Source organism: Branchiostoma belcheri, unplaced genomic scaffold (genome assembly GCF_001625305.1).
Source record: "Branchiostoma belcheri isolate BF01 breed outbred unplaced genomic scaffold, Haploidv18h27 scaffold78, whole genome shotgun sequence".
Taxonomy (NCBI): Eukaryota; Metazoa; Chordata; class Leptocardii; order Amphioxiformes; family Branchiostomatidae; genus Branchiostoma; species Branchiostoma belcheri.
This window is the reverse complement of record NW_017804442.1, coordinates 505746-529543: the sequence shown is the minus strand read 5'-3', so window position 1 is coordinate 529543 and position 23798 is coordinate 505746. Positions and strand designations below refer to the sequence as shown.

Sequence of the window (23798 nt, the reverse complement as noted above, 5' to 3'; positions counted from 1 at the left end):
TCGACATATTTCATGTACCATATGATTGTGTGACATGCCAGTCGATTCTTAAATAAACTGAAACTGAAACGATTGCTGTTATAACATAATTATGAAAATGTACATTGACTGTGAATATGTTTTCCTCTGTTCTTGGTACTTTTGAGACTGTATTTTTAAGTAAGTACTACTTTAACGTAGCAGAAACACATTTTTCCAGTTTAATTTGTAATTGAGAGTAAACAAAGCAAAATAACAGTTCACTATTTGATGACTGGTATAATTTCATTTGATAAAAACAACACTTTCTCTACTTTAGGTACAGAAATAACATGAAACAACATAAATTAAATCTTTGTCAATGAGATACCTAAGTTATAGCTTTACATGTTTGATTCATTAAATGAATTAAGGAAAAAATGTAGCACTGCTGCAATAATGTTATCATTATGAATCTAATAATCAAAAACCACTTGTCTCTGAGAAAGGTTTCACTTGCCATTACAAATTCGTAGACACTTGTTACACATGTTGAGATTTATTTGGTTGTGACATCCCCTTACCAAACATTATACCTTTCCATGCACATTACCTTAACCCTTGTCCTGCTGCCATTTCTGCACATTCAATATTTTCAAATAATTTGATGTCTTAATCAGGTCACAGACCCTTGACTTTTTTTTGCCCTGTGGTGACGTAGTTACTTCCACATTTGTTGCATTTCACTGTGTTGTGATGCCCCCAAGTCGTGCACATACAGGGTGCTATATACGATGGTACTGTATGTGCAACCTATATATACGTGTGTATGGGCTCTGCAGGACAAGGCTTACATATAGACAACAACCAAACATGGCTAATACACTGGGCAAATTTGCTTCCCAATTATGTGCCAATGATCATTCCCCTACAAAAGCTGTACAAGGCTTGATACCAGGCTACACTCAATCCTCCCCTCTTCAAGCCGACCACCTGGCTAGCTATAACAACCACTTTATGGTGACACGTTCTGCTGAAGTGCTATACATAACTGGTTTTGCCCAGGTGCAGTACGTTCTGCCGACATGCCTACAATCAGGGACAACCAACATGGTTCCACACAGCTCCTGTATGTGTACACTAACATGAGAGGTAAAATCTTAGCCTCTAACAGGCTTCAGGAAGTGGCTGGAAAGAGTAGAAACTGGCCAAATAGACATAGACAATAGATGATATGCCAGGGGAGTTGGTCTGCACTAAGAGTACAGTACAGTTTGCTAAGGGAGCAGCAAATTATGCTCTTGGTGCAGACCAACTCCCCTGGCATATCATCTGTTTACTTAGCCAATTTCTACTCTTTTCAGCCACTTCCTGAAGCCTGGTAGAAGTAGAAACTGGCCAAGTAGACAGAATGATGATATGCAACACTATGTGGAGTGGCAAACTATGCTCTTAGTGCAGACCAACTCCCCTGGCATGCTACATGTCTATTTGGCCAATTTCTACTCATTCCAGCCGCCTCCCAAAGCCTGTTAGAGGTTAGTAAAATCTCCACATTATGTCAGACATTGGATGTTCATGATTTAGGTGGAGGCTGGGCGGGGTCCCGTAGTTTGTGCCACGCCCTCATGATGGGTTCTCTGTTCTGCCAGATCTGTTTGTGTCCATACAGCATGTACCAACTGGGAACAGGGAACAAAAAAGGCATGATAATACAATGTAGGTTTAATACTGGGCAGGTTTAACTGTGTGGTAGGCCTGCATGTTATACAACCAAAGACAACTGACATGACGGGTTCTCTGTTCTGCCAGATCTGTTTGTGTCCATACAGCATGTACCAACTGTGAGGGGGGACAAAGGAGATTTAATGATACAGTAACATGTAGGTTTTATATTTGCTAGCAGGTACAACTGTATTCCAAAGGCTGAGGCTGCTAGATGCTTGATCCAGTATTGTACATGCATGCCAGTTTACCTTGTCTGACTTAAACCTACACCTGTATATTGCTTAGTGTAGCAACAGAGTTTAGCAACTGCAGCTCTCTTGCATTCATTTTTGTACTTCAGAACAGAATGATACAGCTTTACAGCCTTGAGGTACCATCCTTTACTAAAAAAAACTTCATGCAACCCTTACATGTTCTTATATACTCCTATACTGTTAAGTATAACTTAGTTCATGTAAGTGTAAGTCATCATGAGTCAAATGAAAATGAGTAACAACAGGAAAAACACCTACATGCCACACAAGGCTCCGCCCAGATGTGCGGCGTGGTCAAAGAACTTCCAGCCCAGCAGAACTCCTGCTGCATCCAGGCCCATGATCACCTTAATCGCCTGGGGACAAGATTCAAGACATTTTAAACTGTCATACAATGTCTTTCTTCCTCCACACCTTTAAGGAGGAAGTGCCACACTGAAAGCTTCTTTCCTAGAACAACATCGCTATGGAACAAGCTACCACGTGATTGTTTCCCATATGGGTTCAAACTTAAACTTTTCAAGTCTAAGGTCAATTTGAGCGGCTAAAGTAAATAAAAAAATCTTCAAAACAACTCTTATACATGTAAAACTATTCTTGATACCCTTAAACATGAACACAGATATTTGTATACAGTCAAAGGTACTGATCTAACATAAGCATACAGGCACAAGAAACCAGCATACTCACCGACCCAGCTGTAAACGTGACAAATGGGAAGAAGACAATCGCGAGCTGTGCCTCTGGAACCTGGGTACACACTAGACCCAGGACACCCATGATGGCACCTGACTATAGGGAAACACAGAACACATGTCAGCTGAACCTGGGTACACACTAGACCCAGGACACCCATGATGGCACCTGACTACAAAATGGAAGAGAAAAATATGCATATCAGCTGTGTATCCATGACAACTAGGGTTTTTCACAGGCTTCAACATCAACAACAGAAAGAGTTTACAAAGATAACTTGCCAGTGTTTAAGAAAAGCGTACTCACAGCCCCTAGTGAAGGTCCAAACCTCTGTAACCCAACTTTAGCTGCATAACTGGCCAGGTTGGACACCACTCCTGTTATCAGTTGTAACAACAAAGATATGCTGAGTGACTGAGTGTACCAATGAATAAAGCTTTTTACACATAGAAACCTACTTATATAATCATAAATGTAAATTACTGCAGACAGAAGAGATAAAATAATTAAGGATGTCATCATGGCCATTCTGTTGCCCTTGGGCCACACAGTTGTGCAATCACTACAGCAAGGGGCTAGTCCACTGGTAGTGGTGTGTGTTTAACTTACTCCCAACTCCCATACACATAGGTCACTACAGCAGGGGGCTAGCCCACTGGTAGTGGTGTGTGTTTGACTCCCATACTCTTTCCCAAATACTGAGTGCTAAGCAGAGAAAGCAGTATGTTCCATTTTTAAAGTCTTTGGTATGGCTCGGTTGGTTATTGATCTCTAGACCTACCAAACACTTGGCCATTGCACCAGTATCTCAAAGAGGTAACACCAGTATATGTGAGCAGCTGCATACCAACCTGCCGTGAGGTAGAAGGCTGTGAACTGCTCCTTGCCCAGTATGGCGACCGCGCTGGTTGAGAATGACCACAGGACGTACATGTTGACAGCGTAGTGCAGGAAGGAGTAGTGACTAAAGGTGGACAGGACCATGGGCAGGCAGATAGCAGCTGTGGGGGGAACCAGTCAATCAATCAATGGCCGGTCATGTGGCGCAATGGCAGAGTGCTCGACTTGGAACCAAGAGGTCCCGGGCTCGAGTCCTGACATGCCACCGATCTTGTGCCCTTGGGAAAGGCACTTTATATGACTTTCCCCACTTAACTCAAGTGAAAATGAGTATTGTCCAGTTCTGTATTTGTTTCTATGTAGGGGGCACAACACTGGCAACAGCTGCCTCTGTTCCACGTATATTGCACTGTTGCAATTTCAATAAATCAAATCAATCAATCAAATCAGGGTCCTTCAAGTTAACATATTTCTTGTACTCTCTTGATTACATGGTATCGGAGAGGGGACTGAACATTATGATTATAGATAAAGCAGTATATTACAGTTCAGATGCCAAAGTTGCAACATAACCGTGTTTTCAACAGTACTAGACTTACTTGAAGCGATGTTAGATGTGAAATACTTGAGCATGGTGGCCTGAGTTCCAGGTATTCTCCATAGGAGGTACACTAAACCATTCAGACCTATAATTACTGCAACAAGACAGAAAAAAGTTATTAAAACACTTAGCAATGTCAGCCTTGTCAAGCAATAGGTTTACATACATGTATACTTGAAAGTGTATATGATAAACACATCACCAAATTCCACACTTAAGCAAACAGCAGGCAAGAGATAAACATACAAATTATACAAACTACTGTATACTCATATTCTACATGAACTACATGTACTATAAACCTTACCTGAAACAACCTTCTGTCCTTCTGTTAGATTTTGCCAAAACTTATTAATCTGTAAAAATAAGAGATGAAAACAGATCAAATGCACTCTACTACTACTACTACTAGTACTAGTACTGCTCTCACATTTTATTCTGACTAAAATACAATCATACATGTACATGGTGACCAGCCCCTCCAACTGTTGTGCCAAATTGTTACATTATAATGTAACCCAACACCAAAGAGTGTCTCCTACAGCACCAGTTACCATGGTGACAGCCATTTGGTCCAGGTCATTCACCTTCTTTGTTTGAAACAGGACAAGATGAAGAAGAAGTAACAGAGCAAAAACAATATGTTTACCCTCTGTTTATGCTTACCTTCTACATGTAAGTTCTAGAAAGGTAAACATAAACCCTCTAGGAGGGTAAACCTAGCAAATCCAGACAATGTTTATTATGTAAAATGTATCTCCGTACCTCCCGTCTCCATTGCCCAGCCTTAGGTGGATGTATTCTGTCCCTGAAGAAGTCCCCGTCCAGTCCGATCAGCCTGCGGGTCAGCAGCCGAAGGTTCTCATACTGCCAGATGGATGCACCCACAAAACTCACACCGCTGAACTGGCAATGGGGACAACATAGAGAGCAGTGGTCAACTCTTTGGTTTTGCATACTTTTAGCCACAACATGGCAGTTTTGTACAGTAAATATATATCATCTAAAAAAATATCTGTAACTGGAGCTAGGTTCTTGTACTGCCAGATGGACGCTCCAACAAAACTCACACCGCTGAACTAGCAATGGGAACAGTAAAAACAACAGTGGTTAACTGTTTTATTTCATATATAGGGTAAACTGCTTTGTAGGCATAACACACCAGTTTTGTATAGTTGATACAAGATCCATGGCACCAGCCTCTAAGGTTTGATCGCCTACTCCTTTCAATAGGCTTAAGTGTGGTGGGTTCTTTACATGCTCAAGGTGTACATGTGGTTTTCCTCAAACATGGGACCTCTGGTTTTACATCCTATATCTGAGAAAACGACTCTAACTGGAACTAGCTATTCGTTTTTAGCCAAAAAAAAATTGAGAAGGTCTGTAAATATAATCATTATTTTATAACCAAGACAGCTGTATGACTATGAGCTGAGCTTTATAACACTTAACAACTCTTTAAGCCATTAAGTTTAATGACAACATGCATACTGACCCCTACAGCAAAGCAGAATGGTTTGAACAGTCTCCTGTAAGAGACAGACGTTAATGTCTGATAGTTGAGCTCAGGAGACAGTCCACTCTTCTGTAGACTCTGGTCTGCATGTTTCTCACTAAAACTTTCCACTTCTTTGGTCTGCTGTGACTTCAGTGTCTGTGGATCTTCTTTCTTAGGTGCTCTTCTGAACCCAAACTGTTGCTGAAGACTTAATCTGTAAGATACAACAATAATGGAGGCTTAAATTCTTAATTTTGATGAAACTAAATTTGTTGACACTCATAGTATCATCATGGAGGTAAAAGAGAAACCTCCATGGTATCATACATACATGTACATGTATATATACTAGTCATATACAGATGACAGATTCCTGCAAAATTATGACAGCTTTTAGTTATGGATGAAGCTCTACTTCATAATTTTTATTACACATATCGAGGAGGCCACTTAAATCTCCTTGCACACATAATTAATTATTATTTTTGCACCATAATCTGATAAACAGCAAAAATTAAAACAGTGAAATATGTAAATTGATCTGTCTATTATAATAATTATATTGTGTTCTCTCAATATATAATGAACAACATATGCCAGGGATTGGCTAAATACATATGTTACGTTCTATATACGTTACGTAATTTTGTTGCACAACTTTCATCATACTACCCCCCTCCCCACTCTCTATTCTTTATTCGGGACCTAGCAAAAACAAGTTCTACGACGCCCAGGACTCCCAACCATAAGGACAGTCCTTTGCAAATGATCCCAGAAGGGTATAAAAGAGAAGTCGCCAGTTTTTACCTGTTCCTAGGCCCAAGAAACCCTCGCACAGCCTTCCTAAACATGACGGACATCCCAACACACAGACGGACAGCCGAGGTCACCGAACCCGCGCGGGGCATAGTGGGAACCGGCAGAAACCAACTATCATAAAGGGGTTAAATATAAAAGTTTCAAAAACATAATCTAGCTGATAAGAACAATTTTTGTGAACTAATTTGTATAGTGATACTATAATTTGTTGATAAATTGTTATTTTTTAAAAGAAAGGAGTTTATAAAAAGTATAGAAGAGGTAAAGTTTCACCTACGGGTTATATTGGACTGGTCCAAGTTGTTCAGGAACTGTCATGGCGGACGCCGCCACGAATGCGCGAAGTTCTAGCGCGATGGTGAGTCCAAAAGTCCTGAGTTCGAAGCTCGGGGAGTGGGATCGGAAGCAGGGTCCGACGGCCCAGCTCACGGAGAGGCAGCGGGACAGCTTCATGGACCTGACGGCACACGCACAGACGCGCCCGCTACCCATACAGGTATGATATACACGTAGGCAACTCAGGATCTTACTAACCTGTTTCTACAAACCTGTTAGACTGAAAACTGAAATTATATTCTTCTAAACAATCTTGTCTGACAACCGTTTGGGTAAAGTCAGACGGCAGAAATGGAAGAAGAACCTTTAAGAGTTCTATTATAAAGGCTATACAGTTTTTTTCTGTGCATATTTTGTTTGCATATCGTCTGTCATTTGTTTTATGGTAAATTTTTGCATGCCAGAAAAATATATATGTTAGATGGTATTTGAGATAATTATTGTTCAAGGATACCCGCTTTGTTGATATCACAGCAGTACAGAGTTAGTTGTTTTGTTTGCCCCAGGGCACTCTAGGAAAAAAAGGAGTCTTAAAACAGTTGTCAGACTTGCTAGTAGTAAGAAAAAATAATACTAGTAAATAAAACTTTGTTTTCTTTCTACATGGGTTTGGAGTCAGGCTAGACTGTGCAACTGCAAGCGTCATCTTCATCTTCATCTTTGCCGGGGCTCAAAGATGTTATGTAAGCCCCGGCTACACCCCCAAATGTCATGTATCATTGTAGACCTCTACATTCTAGTTGCCTCTGGAGGATGGATGGTATGTACAGCTAGAGAACAGCCCTACATGGCCTGGGAGCCAGGCTAGAATTATGTTAACTCTTACACTTGTGTTTCCATCCCAGCTGCCCCTGGAGGATGGAGGTTATGTCCAGAGGATGGCCCTACACGGCCTGGGAGCCAGGCTAGGGCCATGTTAACTCTTACACTTGTGTTTCCATCCCAGCTGCCCCTGGAGGATGGAGGTTATGTCCAGAGGATGGCCCTACATGGCCTGGGAGCCAGGCTAGGGCCATGTTAACTTTATTATGTGTTTCCATCCCAGCTGCCTCTGGAGGATGGAGGTTATGTCCAGAGAACAGCCCTACACGGCCTGGGAGCCAGGCTAGGCACGGGAGACCAGGATGCTGTCCTGAAGGGCTTCTCTTCACTACAGATGGAGGAGGAGAAAATAGAAAATGCACAGAAGGTACGAGTATTTATTAACTAACCATGGCCAGTGTTACACAATCTCTCAAGACAAAATCTTAAATGTTATCTTGGAATAGTTCAGTTATTACCTAGCCCCCACAGCATGCCAAAAACTGGGGGTCTTCATGGTCTTTGGGAGCTTTTATGTGCTATTTTCTGATTGCATATAGACAACATAGCCGGCCTGGTTGAATTACCCCTGTTTTTTTAGACCTGGGCTAATCAGAAGACAGTCGAAGACCACCAAACCCCCAGTTCTATAAGCCTGCTACCATCGTTTACCATTAAAATGCTTTAGAAGCAGTAAAACAAGTGTAAACCCATGAAAGCTACATGTATGATCTCATTTATTTTCCATACACCAAAAATTTTTCCCTGTTGTCCCCAGTTCTTCTCCTGGTTCACTAAAGTGGAGTCCATGATAGAAGAGGAGGAGGAGTCATGTTACAGGTGAGGGTTTTGTTCTCTTAGAACTGCTTGTGTCAACTTTGCATTTCTTGGCACACCAGCAACACCAAATCCCTGTGTGTCCTCATCAGTGTTAGGACACTCTTTAAATGGATCAGAAGAAAGGCCCAGTGAGCCAACTGTTCTAAACATTATGGTACACAATGCTGCAGAAACACAAACACCTTGACACTAAGTCTCCAACTCTCCTTGTTCCTTAAGGTTCCCTGCAGAGCGTCTCAAACAGCACAGACAGGAATGTGACGACGTTCTCGGTGACGTGTGCTCGGCTTTAGACCACCTGCAGGAGCTACAGAAACAGTACATCTTTGTCTCCACCAAGACTAACGCCCTGCACGAGGCCTGTGAACATCTGCTGCAGGAACAGGTAATCACACTCATTCACTATCCGGTTTATCATCTGTTGTTCCCCGTCTACCGTAGCCTGGTTACCAAACCTATTATAGCTCACAAGTCTCGAGAGGCTGTAGGAATTGGGAGCTATAATAGGTTTGGTAACCAGCAGTCTACGTTTCCCGAGGGTTATACATATTAACACACTGATGCTGAGTCTTGATGGCAGATCACCATTTACCTCTGTCCTGTGTGTTAACGCTGTGTACATTAAGGTGGTGGAAGCCCTCCCTTACAGTTACACTGTCAATCCATCTCTTTTTTCGGGTTTTTGCCTTCCACATCCAGTGTGATGATCTTCCTAGGCCACTTCTCACTGACAGTGTCCATTTTTTGGAGAAGAAAAAGGTTGTCCTAGAGCAATATGGCATTTGAAGTGTTCTTGTCACTAAGCTGTAAACTTCTCTGACTTGCTGTTTTTTCAGACCAAACTGGTGAACGCTGCAGAGAGCATCAACAACAAGTTATCCTACTTCACAGAGCTGGAGAGAATAAGCACCGTAAGGAAACATTTTTTCACCCAGTAAAACCTATTAAGAGTTGCTATCAATCCTCAAGATTTTGAGAAACAGTATTACAGATGCAGCCCTAATGTAGAATGTTGTCACATGATATATACTTATTGTCAAGTACAGAAATAATAAAGTTAAGTTACATGTGCTTCTGACCTCACCTCACCTCTCACCTCACCGGTCCCATAGCAGTCTGTCCTGCCGTCGGGGCAACTAAACTGTCCACAAGAGTTATCCACCCAGGGCGGTTGACAGGTGGCCACAAAGACAATATCAAATTATTGGCCAGGCGATCCCAGATACAGCCTGGCCAATTTGATACATGTTGTCTTTGCGGCCACCAAAAGATTAGCAATCTTTATCCAACAGGTGCATCTGTTGTACTTTAAATCTTTGTGTGGTTTTTCTTCTGACAATGTTTCCCCATCCCCTACAGAAGCTGAACTCGCCTGCCATGTCAGTGACCAGTGACTCGTTTGTCCCCATGCTGTCCAGAATAGACGAGTGTGTGGCCTACATCAACAGCCATGTAAGGAGCAGTCATTAATTGTATAACTATTGTCTTAGACTGGCTATATAGGGCTTTGTACCTAAATGTACCATCAGGTACATGTACTGCTACAGAGGTTAAGTTACAGGTCTGCGACTATAACTGAACAATTTGATAAAGCCACCTAGCTGTGGAGTTCACTGCAGACAGAAACATGAATAAACAGTTAACAGTGTTTATTTAGACTTGAGGTATCTTATGCAGGTATCCTGTGCTTCTGAGAGGATATAAAATCAAAGATGATGATTTCATAACCCATACACTTACATTTGTAAGATCTCTCTTGGACACTGTTTCAAGTGTTGGATAGATATATTATTATGTAACCCAGCAGATAACCAGTTTTCCAGGTAACTTACTTTACAAATGTTTTTGGGATGCTTGGCACAAGGAATGTGTACTGACTATGTCTGTTGTCTGTCCCCAGCCTGACTTTGCAGAGTGTGACGTGTACCTGGCCAGGTTCAGACAGTGTCTGTCCAAGGCTCTAAACCTCATCAAGACTTACGTGGTCAACCTGTTACAGCAGGCATCACAGCAGGTGCAACCTAAGGGCAAGGTAAGGGCTCGGGCTTACAACAGTTAACCTGTTACAGCAGGTGCAACCCAAGGGCAAGGTAAGGGCTCGGTCTTACAACAGTTAACCTGTTACAGCAGGTGCAACCCAAGGGCAAGGTAAGGGCTCGGTCTTACAACAGTTAACCTGTTACAGCAGGTGCAACCCAAGGGCAAGGTAAGGGCTCGGTCTTACAACAGTTAACCTGTTACAACAGGTGCAACCTAAGGGCAAGGTAATTTACATGTATCTTTGCAGAAGGAAAACATATTGTTTTTGCTCAGTTTCTTCTTCCATGTCAAAGAAATAAAGTCAATGACCTGGACCAAATGTCTGTCCCTCCCAGGATTCCCAAGGACCATCTGACAATGCCTTCACACTTTACTATGGCAAGTTTAGAACCAACGCACCAAGGGTCAAGGTGAGTTACTCTCCTTGAGAATACACTAAGAGGGAGTAAAATTGTCGGAAAATGTTACACTCTGTTTACATGTCTAGTTTTGTTTTAACTTCTGATCTGTACAGTATGTATTGTTTTGGACAATGGAAATTTGCTGGACTGAAATGTTTGAACTTTTTTTTAACAACTTCTGTTTTACAGTTACTAATGGAACAGATTGAAGACAGAATAGACAGGAGTCCTGAGTAAGTTGTGGAGTACATTGTTGTGTAAAAGAAAGTTTGTTGGCTCTATTGTTTCCCACTCAGTAATATATTAAACATAAAAGATTTTTTCTTTTGCTGGACAGTAACCTGTCCTGCTTGCTGTTTTCACTTGTGATGTTCAATTTATTTTCTTTTTTACTATATACACTACTATGTATGGCCTTCCTGACTATACATTGCCATTGTTTTCTCCTTGACTATATGTGGCCTTTCTCCCTATATTTGGCCACTGTTTTCTTCCTGTGGCTTACGTATCCTTCCTGACTGTACAGGTACCAGCAGTTACTGAATGACTGTCACCAGTGTTACTTCAACCAGCGACAGCTCCTCCTAGGGCCCAGTGTGCAAACTGCAGTTACAGAGATGGCTGGACACCACGTCAGGGACCACTGTGCTCTGGTACGGAGGATATCACACGTTTTAATCCTGGCCAGTGTTTAAACGTGGACTGTGCAATTTTGTTTGTGGGAAACATATGGTGCTAAAATAGTACAGGGTGTACCCAATACATTTTTTCATGTAGCCCAATGCTTTACAATGTCCCTTGGCATTTTTGTGGTAGGTGCATAGCTATACTACTTTCCTTGCTTATTACTGAAGCACTTATGAGAAAGAGTATTGAGAGTTGAACAATAGCAGTGGACTGCATAAGCCTGTTACATGTAAGTGTAGTGGCCTGTGTGGCCCAAGGGTTATAGAAATTACCATTCCTACACTGTTGCTGAATGTTACACTATATTGTATGGGAGGAATCTTAACTTTTAACTATTAGTAGCTGTTGTATTTTGCACATTTCTAGCCAACATTGTTGACATGTATGCTGTAAGTTACAATTACGTGTACATGTGTAGCTGATGAATAAAGAGACTCTTTTTACACCCAAGTCCTTTTATTCAGCCAATGTTTCGGTGACCGTCTGTCACCTTCCTCAGGGCAATTCTGACTGGTTCACATTGCACTGCAGCACAGGTGTCACTGCTGTAGATGCATTCCTAAACATTGACTAATACCAACCTGATTAAACTATTCACAGATGTGTAGCTGATATATTTGTTTTGTGTTCCTGTAGGTGCGTAGCGGCTGTGCCTTCATGGTTCATGTGTGTCAGGACGAACATCAGCTCTTCGCTCACTTTTTCAGCAGGAAAACTCCAAAACTCGAGTAAGTATGGCACAGTTCTACAATCTAACACTTCACACACTTTTTCAGCAGGAAAACTCCAAAACTCGAGTAAGTATGGCACAGTTCTAGCCTGTATTACACAACATGGGCTGATTGGGCACATTGGCAGAATGTACTGCACTTGTGCGAAACCCATAATCTATGTGCGTAGCACTTTGGCAGAGTACCTCATATAACTATTATAAGGTCGTATCCGCGTATATAAGGTTAACATTCCGTCTGTAGTTTCCAAATGTTATAAGCCGGTGGCGTCGTGTGGTGTAGTGGTACATCACAGGACTGTGAAACGGGGAGACCCGGGTTCGATTCCGGGTCGTACCCGAACAAGTCCGAACATGCGCCGTGATGTTGTACCCTTGGGAAAGGTACTTTACACGATTTTCCTCACTTCACTCATTGAGCGACACCGTTAAAAAAAAAAAAAATATCGTCTACAATTTGAAAAATTCTGATGCAACGTTGACCAAACAAATCCAGCAAAAACTGTGAAAATTTGGGTTTCAAGTGAAAATGAGTATTGTCTGTCCTGTATTTTTTTCTATGTGTGGGACACAACACCAGCAACAGCTGCGTGTGCCCCACGTGTATTGTACTGTTGCAATTTCAATAAATCAAATCAAATCTACATTTCAAGCAACACTGTCCCGCAGTACCTTCACTTTTCACACTCACAGTTCTGTTTCTAGTTTCCCGACCTCAATTCAAATGTCAGCATCTGTATCGAGTGGCATTACGTGTGTGTTTAATGGTGTTATGTTGTCATGGCTGACATTTGAACAGGAACTATCACTCTGAGCTAACCTTCATGTAATCTCTTGAAAGCACTGGCTTAGACTGAAATAATGAAACATCATCGGGTGTTGTACACCAGGAAATGATACATTTGGTTGGTTATATAACGTGCTGGAATTGTGGCTCTCCTCAAACATGTGGACTCCAGCTTTACGTCCTATTAGAGAGGATGTCCTAAACAGGAGCTAGATACTCATTTTCAGATAAGAGTGAGAAAATAGCCTTTCCAAGGACACAGTGAAGTACAACATTGCTGCCTGCTTGGATACTTTGATACATTATTTCTTCATTAGCTTTTATACACTAACTTCACATACAATAGCTACTTAGTATCATTCCTGGAGAGTTTTTGAAACAAACGTGGTACAATACATAACAGATCAAAATTACATAGTACAACTTACAAATCTACACATGCAAGAACCAGTGGCTTCTGCCAGAATTTGCTTTTAGGTGCAGATTTTACATGGTACCATTACACAGCAAATTGTCCCAGATATATGTTGATCTACATCAAGAGATTTGAACCAAGAACCTTAAGATTCACATTACACATTAACAACCCTAACATGTCACAGATCAAAATACATCTACATACATTTTTGTACAGTTCTACACATAAACAACCCTAACCACAATGTATGTTCTTTCTCCAGTGTACTCCTGGAGGGCCTGTGTAACAGTCTGTATGATGTCCTCAGGCCTCTCATTATCCACATCCAGCATCTAGAAACTCTGTCAGAGCTCTGCAGTATACTCAGGGTGAGTCTGGCCACATCATGGACATGTACCATGTCCTAAGTTAGAGGATATCAAAAGAAATAAAAGGGCTCAATTTGGATGTTCAATTTCAAACATTTGAGACTGTGTCTTTTGTGCTAATTGTTTGAAATCTTGATATGGGAACTTCTTGTTATTTTGCTGTCTTAGAATAATTAGAATAATTTCTTGAACCTTTAGTTCTTGTTTTTCTTTTCTGCTATTCAAGGTTGAAATGCTGGAGGAACATGTACAAAATAACCGTAAGTACTGTAATTTTTTTTCTATGCTTGCCATCTAAGTCTGTGTGTATGTGTGTTTGTGTGTGAATGTGTGTGTGTATGTGTGTTGTGTGTGTGTGTGTGTGTGTGTTTGTGTGTGTGTGTGTGCATTTGAGTTTATGTGTGTATGCGTGTGTGTGTGTGCTTGTGCATGTGTTTCTGCAATGTTCATTGTTGGCAGCATTGCCATACATTCTTAGTGCACTGGAATTTTTTCTGTGGAACTGGAGGAACTGGAACAGTTGCAAAACAGTATGAGTTTAGGTCTTGAAGTTTTCTTGATGTTACTATATTTCCTTAGCTGATGAACTGCGAGCATTTGAGACAGTAGCACTGCAGATGTTGGAGGATGTACAGGAGAGATTGGTGTACAGGGCTCACATCTACATACAGACTGACATACAGAGTTATGGGGAGGGGGTGAAGTCTGCCATCTCTGATTGTCTTGTTGTTGTTTTGTTAGCTGATGAGCTGCGAGCGTTTGAGACAGTAGCACTGCAGATGTTGGAGGATGTACAGGAAAGACTGGTGTACAGAGCGCACATCTACATACAGACTGACATACAGAGTTATGGGGAGGGGGTGAAGTCTGCCATCTCTGATGTTGTTGTTGTTTCCTTAGCTGATGAGCTGCGAGCATTTGAGACAGTAGCACTGCAGATGTTGGAGGATGTACAGGAGAGCGCACATCTACATACAGACTGACACACAGAGTTATGGGGAGGGGGTGAAGTCTGCCATCTCTGATTGTCTTGTTGTTTTGTTAGCTGATGAGCTGCGAGCATTTGAGACAGTAGCACTGCAGATGTTGGAGGATGTACAGGAGAGACTGGTGTACAGAGCGCACATCTACATACAGACAGACATACAGAGTTATGGGGAGGGGGTGAAGTCTGCCATCTCTGATTGTCTTGTTGTTTTGTTAGCTGATGAGCTGCGAGCATTTGAGACAGTAGCACTGCAGATGTTGGAGGATGTACAGGAAAGGCTGGTGTACAGAGCGCACATCTACATACAGACTGACATACAGTCCTACAACCCTGCACCCGGGGACCTGGCATACCCGGATAAACTAGAGATGATGGAGGTGGGAATCATGTTGCTTATGTCTTAATACGAAATTGGACAAAGCTTTTGGTCATGATATTTAGACATTTCAAAAAGAATTGCTATGCTCAACTCAAAAAGGTAGCCTTGTGGCTAGGGTTTTTGACTAATACATAATCAATTTGAAGGTTCTGGGTTCAAGTCCTGTTCAGGCCGCATTGTTGTAACCTTGGGAAAGACAGTTTGCACCAAGCTATCTGCACTTCACTCAGATTAAAATGAGTACATGTACATACATGTAGCTTTGCTTAGGGACATACACACGACTTAAAAGTTGTAAAACGTAGAAGCTTTCAGATGGCATCCACCATCTTTCTTCAGCTACTGACAAGGGACATCACTCACTGCAGATTCACACTGGAAGTAACTCTAAATATAAAGACCTTTAGGCTTATAGTAAATTGGGTTTTAAAACATTTTTTTGTTGTAACTTCCAGAGAATAGTGTGTAGCCTGAAAGACACCAATGCAGGCTTACAATGGACGTAATAGTAAATACAAGGACTTACCTTTTAGTTTTCAAAATGTGCAGAAGTGTGTTTAGAAGGGAATTTTGAGAGGTATGTTTTCTTCCTACTTGCAGAGAATAGCACGTAGCCTGAAGGAGGAAGAGGCCCAGAGGAGAAGTGAGACAGGTTCTGTCTCCTCTATGTCCAGTGGGAGGGACGGTCAGGACACCTTCACCGACGTGCCGCTCGCTAACGAAACTCAGGACCAGTCTCATTCCAACGGACAGGTCAACAACGAACAGTCCATAGAACTACCAGGTACGAATCAAACAAAATAAATCAGGCAACTGGATCAGATGTTTCAGAAAGCATCTGGCACATGTACCTTCTATCACTCAGTGACTCAATCTCAGACCACAACACAGTGGAGTCCAAAGATTCACCAGGTACAACATGACTTGTCTTCTTGTGGGTTTCTTAGTTAAAGGCATCAATTAGGAAGTCACTAACAGTTACTCAGGACCAGTGTCACTCCAATGGTCAGATCAACAATGATGACCAGTTTATAGAACTACCAGGTACGTTGTAGATTCTTTATTTAGTAAAACATACCAGTTAAGAAGTCTCCTCCATGTCCAGTAGGAGGGACGGTCAGGACGCCTTCACCGACGTACCGCTCGCTAATGACACTCAGGATCAGTCACACACCAACGGACAGGTCAACAACGAGGAATCTATAGAACTGCCAGGTACGAATCATAGCACAAAAAAGTTCTTTGAAGAGTCTGACACTTCAGAGAGATCCACTGTCTTTCATCAGTGACTCATTCTTAGAAGACAAGTCAGAGGAGTTCACAGAGCTGTAAGATGTCTTTTTGCTGATTCTTAGTGTAACATATATGTGTACCAAGTACTAAAAGTTTCTCAAGGAACTGGATAAATTTTGAAACTGTCAAGACATTTCAGGTAGCATCCACTACCTTTCGTTAGTGACCGAAGAGATCTATAGTCAACAGGTATTTATCCAAAGGCTGTGAATTGCTGTGTGTCTGTTTCTGTGTGTCAAAGTTTGAATTAGGACCTTCCTCCAAGTACAAAAATAGATGTACAATGTCTGAACATTGTGTTTGCTTGAGTGTGTATATTATTGTAACATACCTTCACTACAAAGCTCTGAGTTTATCTTAGTACCTACAGTAATCTCAGTTCTAAGAATGACCGACATATGACTTTACTTCCATGTTTTCCAGCCAAGCCGAGGTCAGAGCTTGACATGGCGAACCACAACGTGTCTCTGTCCCCAGCTGACATCCATGGCATGTGGTACCCGACCGTACGCAGGGCGCTCGTCTGTCTCTCCAAACTGTACCGCTGCGTCGATGTAAGTGTTGTGAACCCAATGTGAACCATTTGTGCACTACCATGCACACAGACCCCCCTTTCCACTGCGCTCGTATGGCTCTCCAAACTATACTGCTGCGTCAATGTACATGTAAGCCATAGTCTCTATAGTGTTCCTTAGTTACTGTTGCTTTTTAGTTGATCTCATATTATATTCATCCTTACATTGTATTACTGTAAATCTGTTTTAGTATATTTGTGGTTGGGGAAAAATGGGCATGTTCACAGAACTGTACATTTGTGTGGCGGCAGGTGCAGCAAAAAGAATGTCGGCAAATAATTTTTTCACTGTAATGATAAATTTGCAGTTCAAAAGTGACGACAAAAACTGTCATATATATAAAAGTACTGCGAGCATATAGTGATTTATAGTATTCTTCTTATTATATAGTATACCAAAGTTATACTGTGAGTCTGGGATTTGAGGAGAAGCCCTTCATATGAGGACCATAAAATTCCTCTTTACAATTGGCAAAAAAAAGTTGTTGCCATCCCAACATCGTCAGTGTCAATTAGATCAGATCTGACTAAACAGTAGTGGGCCTACGACTTAGGTATTGTGCTGAAATGTAATGATTGTTTTCTCTTCCAGAGAACCATATTCCAGGGCCTGTCCCAGGAGGTACTGGCAGCCTGTGTACAGTCTCTCATCGTAGCAAGTGTCTCCATAGCAAAACTTAAGGTGAGATCTTGGCTGTTTTATTTTTTACTGCCCTTGAATCGAGGTTTGGAAAATGACGTTGCTTGACGTTGTCACCTATATTTCCAGACAGAAGGCCAATTCTCTAGAATGGTGAATGTTTTACATTTTTATTCAAAATTTATACAGATTTTAGAATTTAGGAGTTTTGGAAAACTATGTGTTATTTGACGTTGTCAAGTATATTTCCAGACAGAAGGCCAACACTCTAGAATATTGAATGTTGAACAATGTTCACTTTATAGAATTTAGACAGATACTAGAATTAGGAGTTAACCCCAACACGACCCCCACCAGGGGCAAAGTTAGGGGGGGGGGGGGTTGAGGTCCCGGGCTAGGGTGGGCAGGCCTTTATCCTGGCATGGAACGACTCAACATTGGGAGCTGCCACAACCGTGCCAGTTACTCTCTTAAGTAACTTTAATTGCAAGGATAGAAATTACAGTACTTATGGTTATTTTGTACATGTTGCTCCGGCATTTCAACAAACAAGTTAATACAGTCTATGGTGAAACAACTAGCAGTATTCTAGACAACAAATAACTAGAAGCTGCCCAACAATCAGAAGAAAAGTCACTGGGGTATAGTAAGGGGGAAAATTAGTTTTTAAAAACGATGTGTTATTTGACGTTTTTACTTTACATTCCCAGACTGAAATGGACGGACAACTGTTCCTGATCAAACAAACACCTTTTATAGCGTTATACCCGTAGACTATTTTGTTTGCTTGTGCCCTCGAGTGGAGGTTTAGAAAGCGAATGTTAAATGTTGAACATCACTTTACTGTACATGTAGACAGATACTAGAATTGAGAAGTTTTAGAAAATGACTTTATCACTCTTACATGTATATTCCCAGACTGAGATGGACGGACAACTGTTCCTGATTAAACACCTGCTGATCCTGAGGGAACAGATCACTCCGTTTCATGCAGAGTTCGCCATCAAGGAGATGGCGCTAGACTTTTCTACTGTCAAAAGTAAGGAAATCTTATGTGCTACAGGGCTCCAGACTAACTTTTTGACTTAGGAGCACTGTACAATTGGGCGCACCAGCAAAAATCTAGACGCACCACCAGAAAAATATTGTTCTCTGGACGTACAATGTCTTTTGGTTAGGTTCCCTGCTATGACCCCTAACTGTGTGTGTGTATGTGTGGAGGGGGGGGGGGGTGTCAACATTTCTTTCACAAATTCGACAAGAAAAAAATACAAACTGTACATCATTTTCTATGTGGAACTTGGAGCAGGTAAATCTAAGTCGCACTCACGAGCCCTGATGCTAATTCTTTTTTTAGGTCAAAAGATCATCAGAATGTTGGGTTATGAGGGGCATACAGCTATTTTTCTTTGTCTTAGAAATTACGATATTATTGATTAAGGGAGTGACAATATTATTGAATTCATTTTGTACATACATGTAGATCGGTGATATCTCTTCCACCAAGTCTAACTGGATGTTTGTTTGTTTGTTTGTTGTTCCCAGGTGCTGCGTTCGGTCTGCTCCACAACCGCTCCAAACTCTTCACCTTCAGCACAAACAACGCACTGCTGGAGTTTCTGCTGCAGGTGGGAACAACTGTCCACATTTTTGTTAAGGCCAGATTGATTTGATTTGGTTGATTTGGATAATATGGATGACATCCTCTGGGAAACCCAAAAGTGATGTGTGCGTGCAAAGGAAAACAGAAAGTTGGGCAAAAAAAGTTGCCTTAATTGTGAAATCTAAGAGGTCAAGAGAAATGCATTGAATACAATGTAAATGCATTGACATTGTATTGAGGAATGTAAAAATGAATGTTTTAAGGAATGTACATGTATCAATTACATTGTATAGGTTGTCAGTTTGACTGGAATCAAACATTGTATCCATACAAAATGAGATGCCTGATTTTTGTTGATTTTTTACATTGATATTACAGTTCTTTACATATTATAATTATGAATGTATTAGACTAAGTTGTTTCATCATAGTGATAACTTGGCTGTTATAATTCCAGGGTGCCCCCCATGTGGTACAACATTACGTGGGCTTGGAAGTGTGAATTTTGGGAAAGGCGCTTAACTTCCCTTACTCCACCCAGATGTAAAATGAGACTACTTTTTGTACAACATAGTGATGACCTGGCTGCTATAATTTCAGGGTGCCCCCCAGGTGGTAGAGCATTTACGTTGACTCGAAGCGGGGGGTTGATTGCCAGCTGAAGCGGACGTGTGGATTTTGAGAAAGACAGGCACTTAACAAAACTTTCCTCATTCCACCCAGGTGCAAAATGAGTACCTGACTTTGGTTGGGGAGGTAAAAGGCAGTGGAAGGAGAGGGATGGACTCTACCTTCCAATACCTTACCTTAGATACAGTGGATCAACAACCCACTGCCCCTACTGCCTCAATCAGCCTATAGTATAGCTAAAGGACTACCTTTTAAAAAACACAAACCTAGTGATGACATGTCTGCTATAATTTCAGGGTGCCCCCCAGGTGGTTGAACATTACGTTGACTCGAAGCGGGAGGTTGATCGGCAGCTGAAGCGAACGTGTGAAGAGTTCATACAGCACGTGGTCAAGGGCTTCGTCTCTCCTCTCACTGACTTCATCAACAAGGTGAGCGAAAAAGCACAAGAGTGATGGTAACGTCACGTTAATGACACTCAACGAGGGCTCTAAATGGGCCTGAAAGGGCCATATTCTGGATGGCAATGCATTTTCAGAGTTGGTAAAGTTGTGATGCCAGTTTTATTTGTTGGTTCTGGTATTGAAAAAAATACATGACTTCATCCAAAAGGTGAGACGCAAACTGCGCGGTCGCAAGAGTCACTGTAACGTCATGGTAACAAGACTCGATGATGCCTCAGAACTCTTGCTAGATGGATTTTGAGAGTTCGCAAAGTGGTGATGTCATAATTGGAAAGTTTGATTAGCATGGAGAGTTTGATTGCAAAATGCAGTCGCAAGAGTCACAGTAAGGTCATGGTTTAAACACTCAAAAACACCTCAGAACTCTGCCAGATGGATATTCATAGTTCGCAAAGTTGTGATGTAATAATTATAAAGTGTGATTAGGAAAGGGTAATGATTCTCGGGTTTTAGAAAAACACACCGACTTCATCAACAAGGTTTCAGATACTCAACGACACTTCAGGCTGATGGATTTTCTCAAAGTTTGCAAAGTCATAATTGGAAATTTTGATTGTAAACTGCACAGTCACGCGTCATGCCAACGTCATGTCAGTGACACTCAACGAGGTCTCTAAACTGAAGGGGCCTTATTCTGGATGGCAATGCATCTTCAGAGTTGGTTAAGTTGTGATGTAGAAGTGATGGTCATTTGATTTGAAAACCGCGCAATATTGTAAGAGCACTAGTGACGTCATGGTAACATTAACAAGAGTCAACTATTTATCAATTGTCACTCTTTAGGGCCTAGCTGGATGGGAATGCATTTTCAGAGTTGGCAAAGTCATAATGTAATATTGGAAAAGTGACTTAGTTTGATTAGGAAGGTGAGAGAGTTTATGATTGCAAACTGCGCAGTCGCAAGAATCTTGATAACATCACGTTAACAAGACTCAGTTGCTGGAGTGTTACAGGCCCTCTCTCGGCTAATTGAAGTGATTGCATTTTACATTACACAAGTCATTGACATGGCCAAGTGTTACTGGTACTAAGTAGAATGCAGCCAAGTGTCCACTTGAATTATTTGAAGGACTTTGTAGTCGTGATTTCAAGGTTCATACTAAGTGCAATGTTATAAACCTTCCAATTCAAATTCACTCAAGAGAAGGCAATTATTACTAATGCACAGTGCAGGAGAAAAGCACATCTTCAGAAAATAACTTTTTTTTGTATTGATGTAGGCTCTTCTTTTCCCCATACAGGCAAATGTTATAGTAAACATGAACAAGGAAGACTCAGGGCCGAAAGTGTCTTTGCGGCAACAGCCTTTTGCTGGAGCAGGTATGATAAAGCTACGTGTTTTATTCCGCCTGTCTTTCCCTCCTGACATCTGCTTGGTTTTAATTCATATTACATTGTATAATGGAACAACTACAAACACCCGATGAACAACTGTGATACTCAGTATAAAGCCTGACGCATTGTGGCCTCCTGCAAAAAAGAAGAAGAAAGAACTAGAAAGGTAACATTTGTAAACCAAATGCATAATGTTTACCTTGGCATATGGTCTCAAACACAATCATGTATATGTTGACAGGAGTCTAAATCCCTCCTGCTATCAAATTGCAACATGATGTAACCCTACATGTACACTCGTTACCATGGTGACAGACGTCTGGTTCAGGTCATTGACCCTATTTGTTTGGAGAAGAAGAAGAGGAAGAAACTGAGCAAAAACAGTATTTTTTTCCTTCAGTAAACATAATGAACACTTTATTTTGGTTTCCTCTGTCCACAGAAACAGTCCATGAGTTGGTGACTAAGACATATAAAAACATCAAGGGCCAACTTCCAGCCATCCTGAAGAGCATGGCCTTGTATCTAGCCAACAAGGACACCGAGTTTATACTCTTCAAACCCATCAAGGTAAGAATTGGGGCAATTTGGGACACTTTCTATGTAAATACACTCTTCACTGATACTACTGATAGCATGTAGTGGTCTCTTGGTAGTAATCTCTGGATCATTTAGTAATTTCCACCTGAATGTAGTGAGGAAATTGGTGTCAAGTGCCTTTTCCAAGGACACTTGGGCCTGGTAGTGATGAGAGAGCAACAACATGAAAATGTCTTACTAAATGTATTTCTGGAGGTTACTGATGTGGCATTGAGAGCAAAGTTGCTTGGCTAGCAGATCAAGGGTTCAGGGATTTGATGACTCGCTTTTTGAATAGACGTTGTATCCTTGAACAGGCACTTTGCACCACTTTCCTCACTCTACACATACAGGAGTAAAATGAGTGACTGACTTTGGTTGGGGAGGTACAGTAAAAGGCAGTGGAAAGAGAGAGATGGGCTATACATCTACCTTAAGTTTATTTTGTACTACAGTATGTCGTACAATGAAGACCTTAGTTCATATTATTTCTGACCGTTTCTCAGATGACATTCTCTGAGTCACTGATAGAAGATAGCCAATACTCTCTGAAAGTTCTGACTCCCCAACAAATCTATTCACAGTTATTTGATTATTTTGTATTACGTGTACATAATATGTCTGTTATCAATGTGACACTTATTTTCACCCTTTTACTCAGATGAATGTCCAGACGTCGTTCCAGCACCTCCATGACATTGTAGTGGAGAACTACCCTGAAGACGACCAACAGATCATCGCCTGCCCCTCCCCTGACCAGATCAACCTCCTCATGGCAGTGCCTTCTTAGGGATAATCTTCTACAGCCAGAAATGTTTCTTTATGCTAACTAGCAGCTAAGGGTCAGTCATATCTGTCTACAATATACATTGTATAATATACAATTATGTGAAGCTCATCGGCAGAACGTACAGCGCCTGCACGAAACCCAGATTTTTCATGGTTTTTGGTGGATGTTTGATCATCGCTGCATCAGAATTTTGCCCAATGCAGACAGAATATCATCCTCAAATACTACTGAAGTGTTCTGCACAATACATTACAGGTTCTGCCATGTGCAGCATGTGCTGCCAATGTGTTTACATGTTATATATTGTCCCATGATGTAATGCAGACGTTTCAGATAGTATCCACTTTTATTTTGTTTGTTGTTGACATATTTGACTTGGTGGTCAGGATTTTTCTTTGAAATGGGATAGAATAAATGGTGTAAAAATAAATAAAATTCTTCGAAAGGAGCTAGAATGAGAAGTGTAAAAATAAATTAGATTCAGAAAGTGGAGCACGTCGGCAGAACGTACTGCACCTGCGCAGAACCCCGTATTTTCGCGTTTTTCGTTGGGTTTTTGGTCAACGTTGCATCAGAATTTTGCCTGTTGCAGAGGATATTCTTTCCGACATAACATTTGGAAACTACTGTCGAAATGCTAACCTTATATGAGCGAATACAACCTTATATGAGACATTCTGCCGAAGTGCTATGTACAATACATTACGGGTTTCGAACTTTCG

The 23798-nt window shown here is 41.3% G+C and overlaps 2 protein-coding genes across 2 annotated transcripts; one reads left to right on the top strand and one right to left on the bottom strand.

Moving 5' to 3' along the window:
- Positions 1 to 1504: 1504 nt before the first annotated feature.
- LOC109485793 (presenilins-associated rhomboid-like protein, mitochondrial) lies at positions 1505 to 6500 on the bottom strand. Its single transcript, XM_019789477.1, has 10 exons — positions 6383 to 6500; positions 5573 to 5789; positions 4843 to 4983; positions 4385 to 4433; positions 4076 to 4171; positions 3488 to 3637; positions 2943 to 3013; positions 2631 to 2732; positions 2199 to 2296; positions 1505 to 1640 (listed from the first exon to the last, which is right to left on the bottom strand). The coding sequence occupies exons 1-10, from the start codon at positions 6481 to 6483 to the stop codon at positions 1535 to 1537; spliced, it is 1131 nt and encodes a 376-aa protein (XP_019645036.1). The 5' UTR covers positions 6484 to 6500; the 3' UTR covers positions 1505 to 1534.
- Positions 6501 to 6692: 192 nt separating this feature from the next.
- On the top strand, positions 6693 to 23631 carry LOC109485786 (conserved oligomeric Golgi complex subunit 3-like). The gene is made up of 23 exons (XM_019789472.1): positions 6693 to 6890; positions 7776 to 7919; positions 8310 to 8371; positions 8591 to 8756; positions 9208 to 9282; positions 9731 to 9823; positions 10272 to 10403; positions 10747 to 10821; positions 11002 to 11045; positions 11339 to 11465; positions 12136 to 12227; positions 13697 to 13802; positions 14029 to 14062; positions 15007 to 15167; positions 15770 to 15874; positions 16891 to 17016; positions 17629 to 17718; positions 18595 to 18715; positions 19222 to 19304; positions 20205 to 20339; positions 21614 to 21692; positions 22150 to 22277; positions 22948 to 23631. Exons 1-23 carry the CDS (start codon positions 6711 to 6713, stop codon positions 23074 to 23076), a joined length of 2487 nt encoding a protein of 828 aa, XP_019645031.1. The 5' UTR covers positions 6693 to 6710; the 3' UTR covers positions 23077 to 23631.
- Positions 23632 to 23798: the final 167 nt, after the last annotated feature.

Coding starts and splice junctions, on each gene's coding strand:
- LOC109485793 (XM_019789477.1), bottom strand. CDS start 6,483: ATGCCCCGCGCGGGTTCGGTGACCTCGGCTGTCCGTCTGTGTGTTGGG. Junction 4,984..5,572: donor CATTCTGCTTTGCTGTAGGG/GTCAGTATGCAT, acceptor CCCCATTGCCAG/TTCAGCGGTGTGAGTTTTGT. Junction 4,172..4,384: donor AGGACAGAAGGTTGTTTCAG/GTAAGGTTTATA, acceptor GTCTTGTTGCAG/TAATTATAGGTCTGAATGGT.
- LOC109485786 (XM_019789472.1), top strand. CDS start 6,711: ATGGCGGACGCCGCCACGAATGCGCGAAGTTCTAGCGCGATGGTGAGT. Junction 9,824..10,271: donor TGGCCTACATCAACAGCCAT/GTAAGGAGCAGT, acceptor GTCTGTCCCCAG/CCTGACTTTGCAGAGTGTGA. Junction 10,404..10,746: donor AGGTGCAACCTAAGGGCAAG/GTAAGGGCTCGG, acceptor TGTCCCTCCCAG/GATTCCCAAGGACCATCTGA.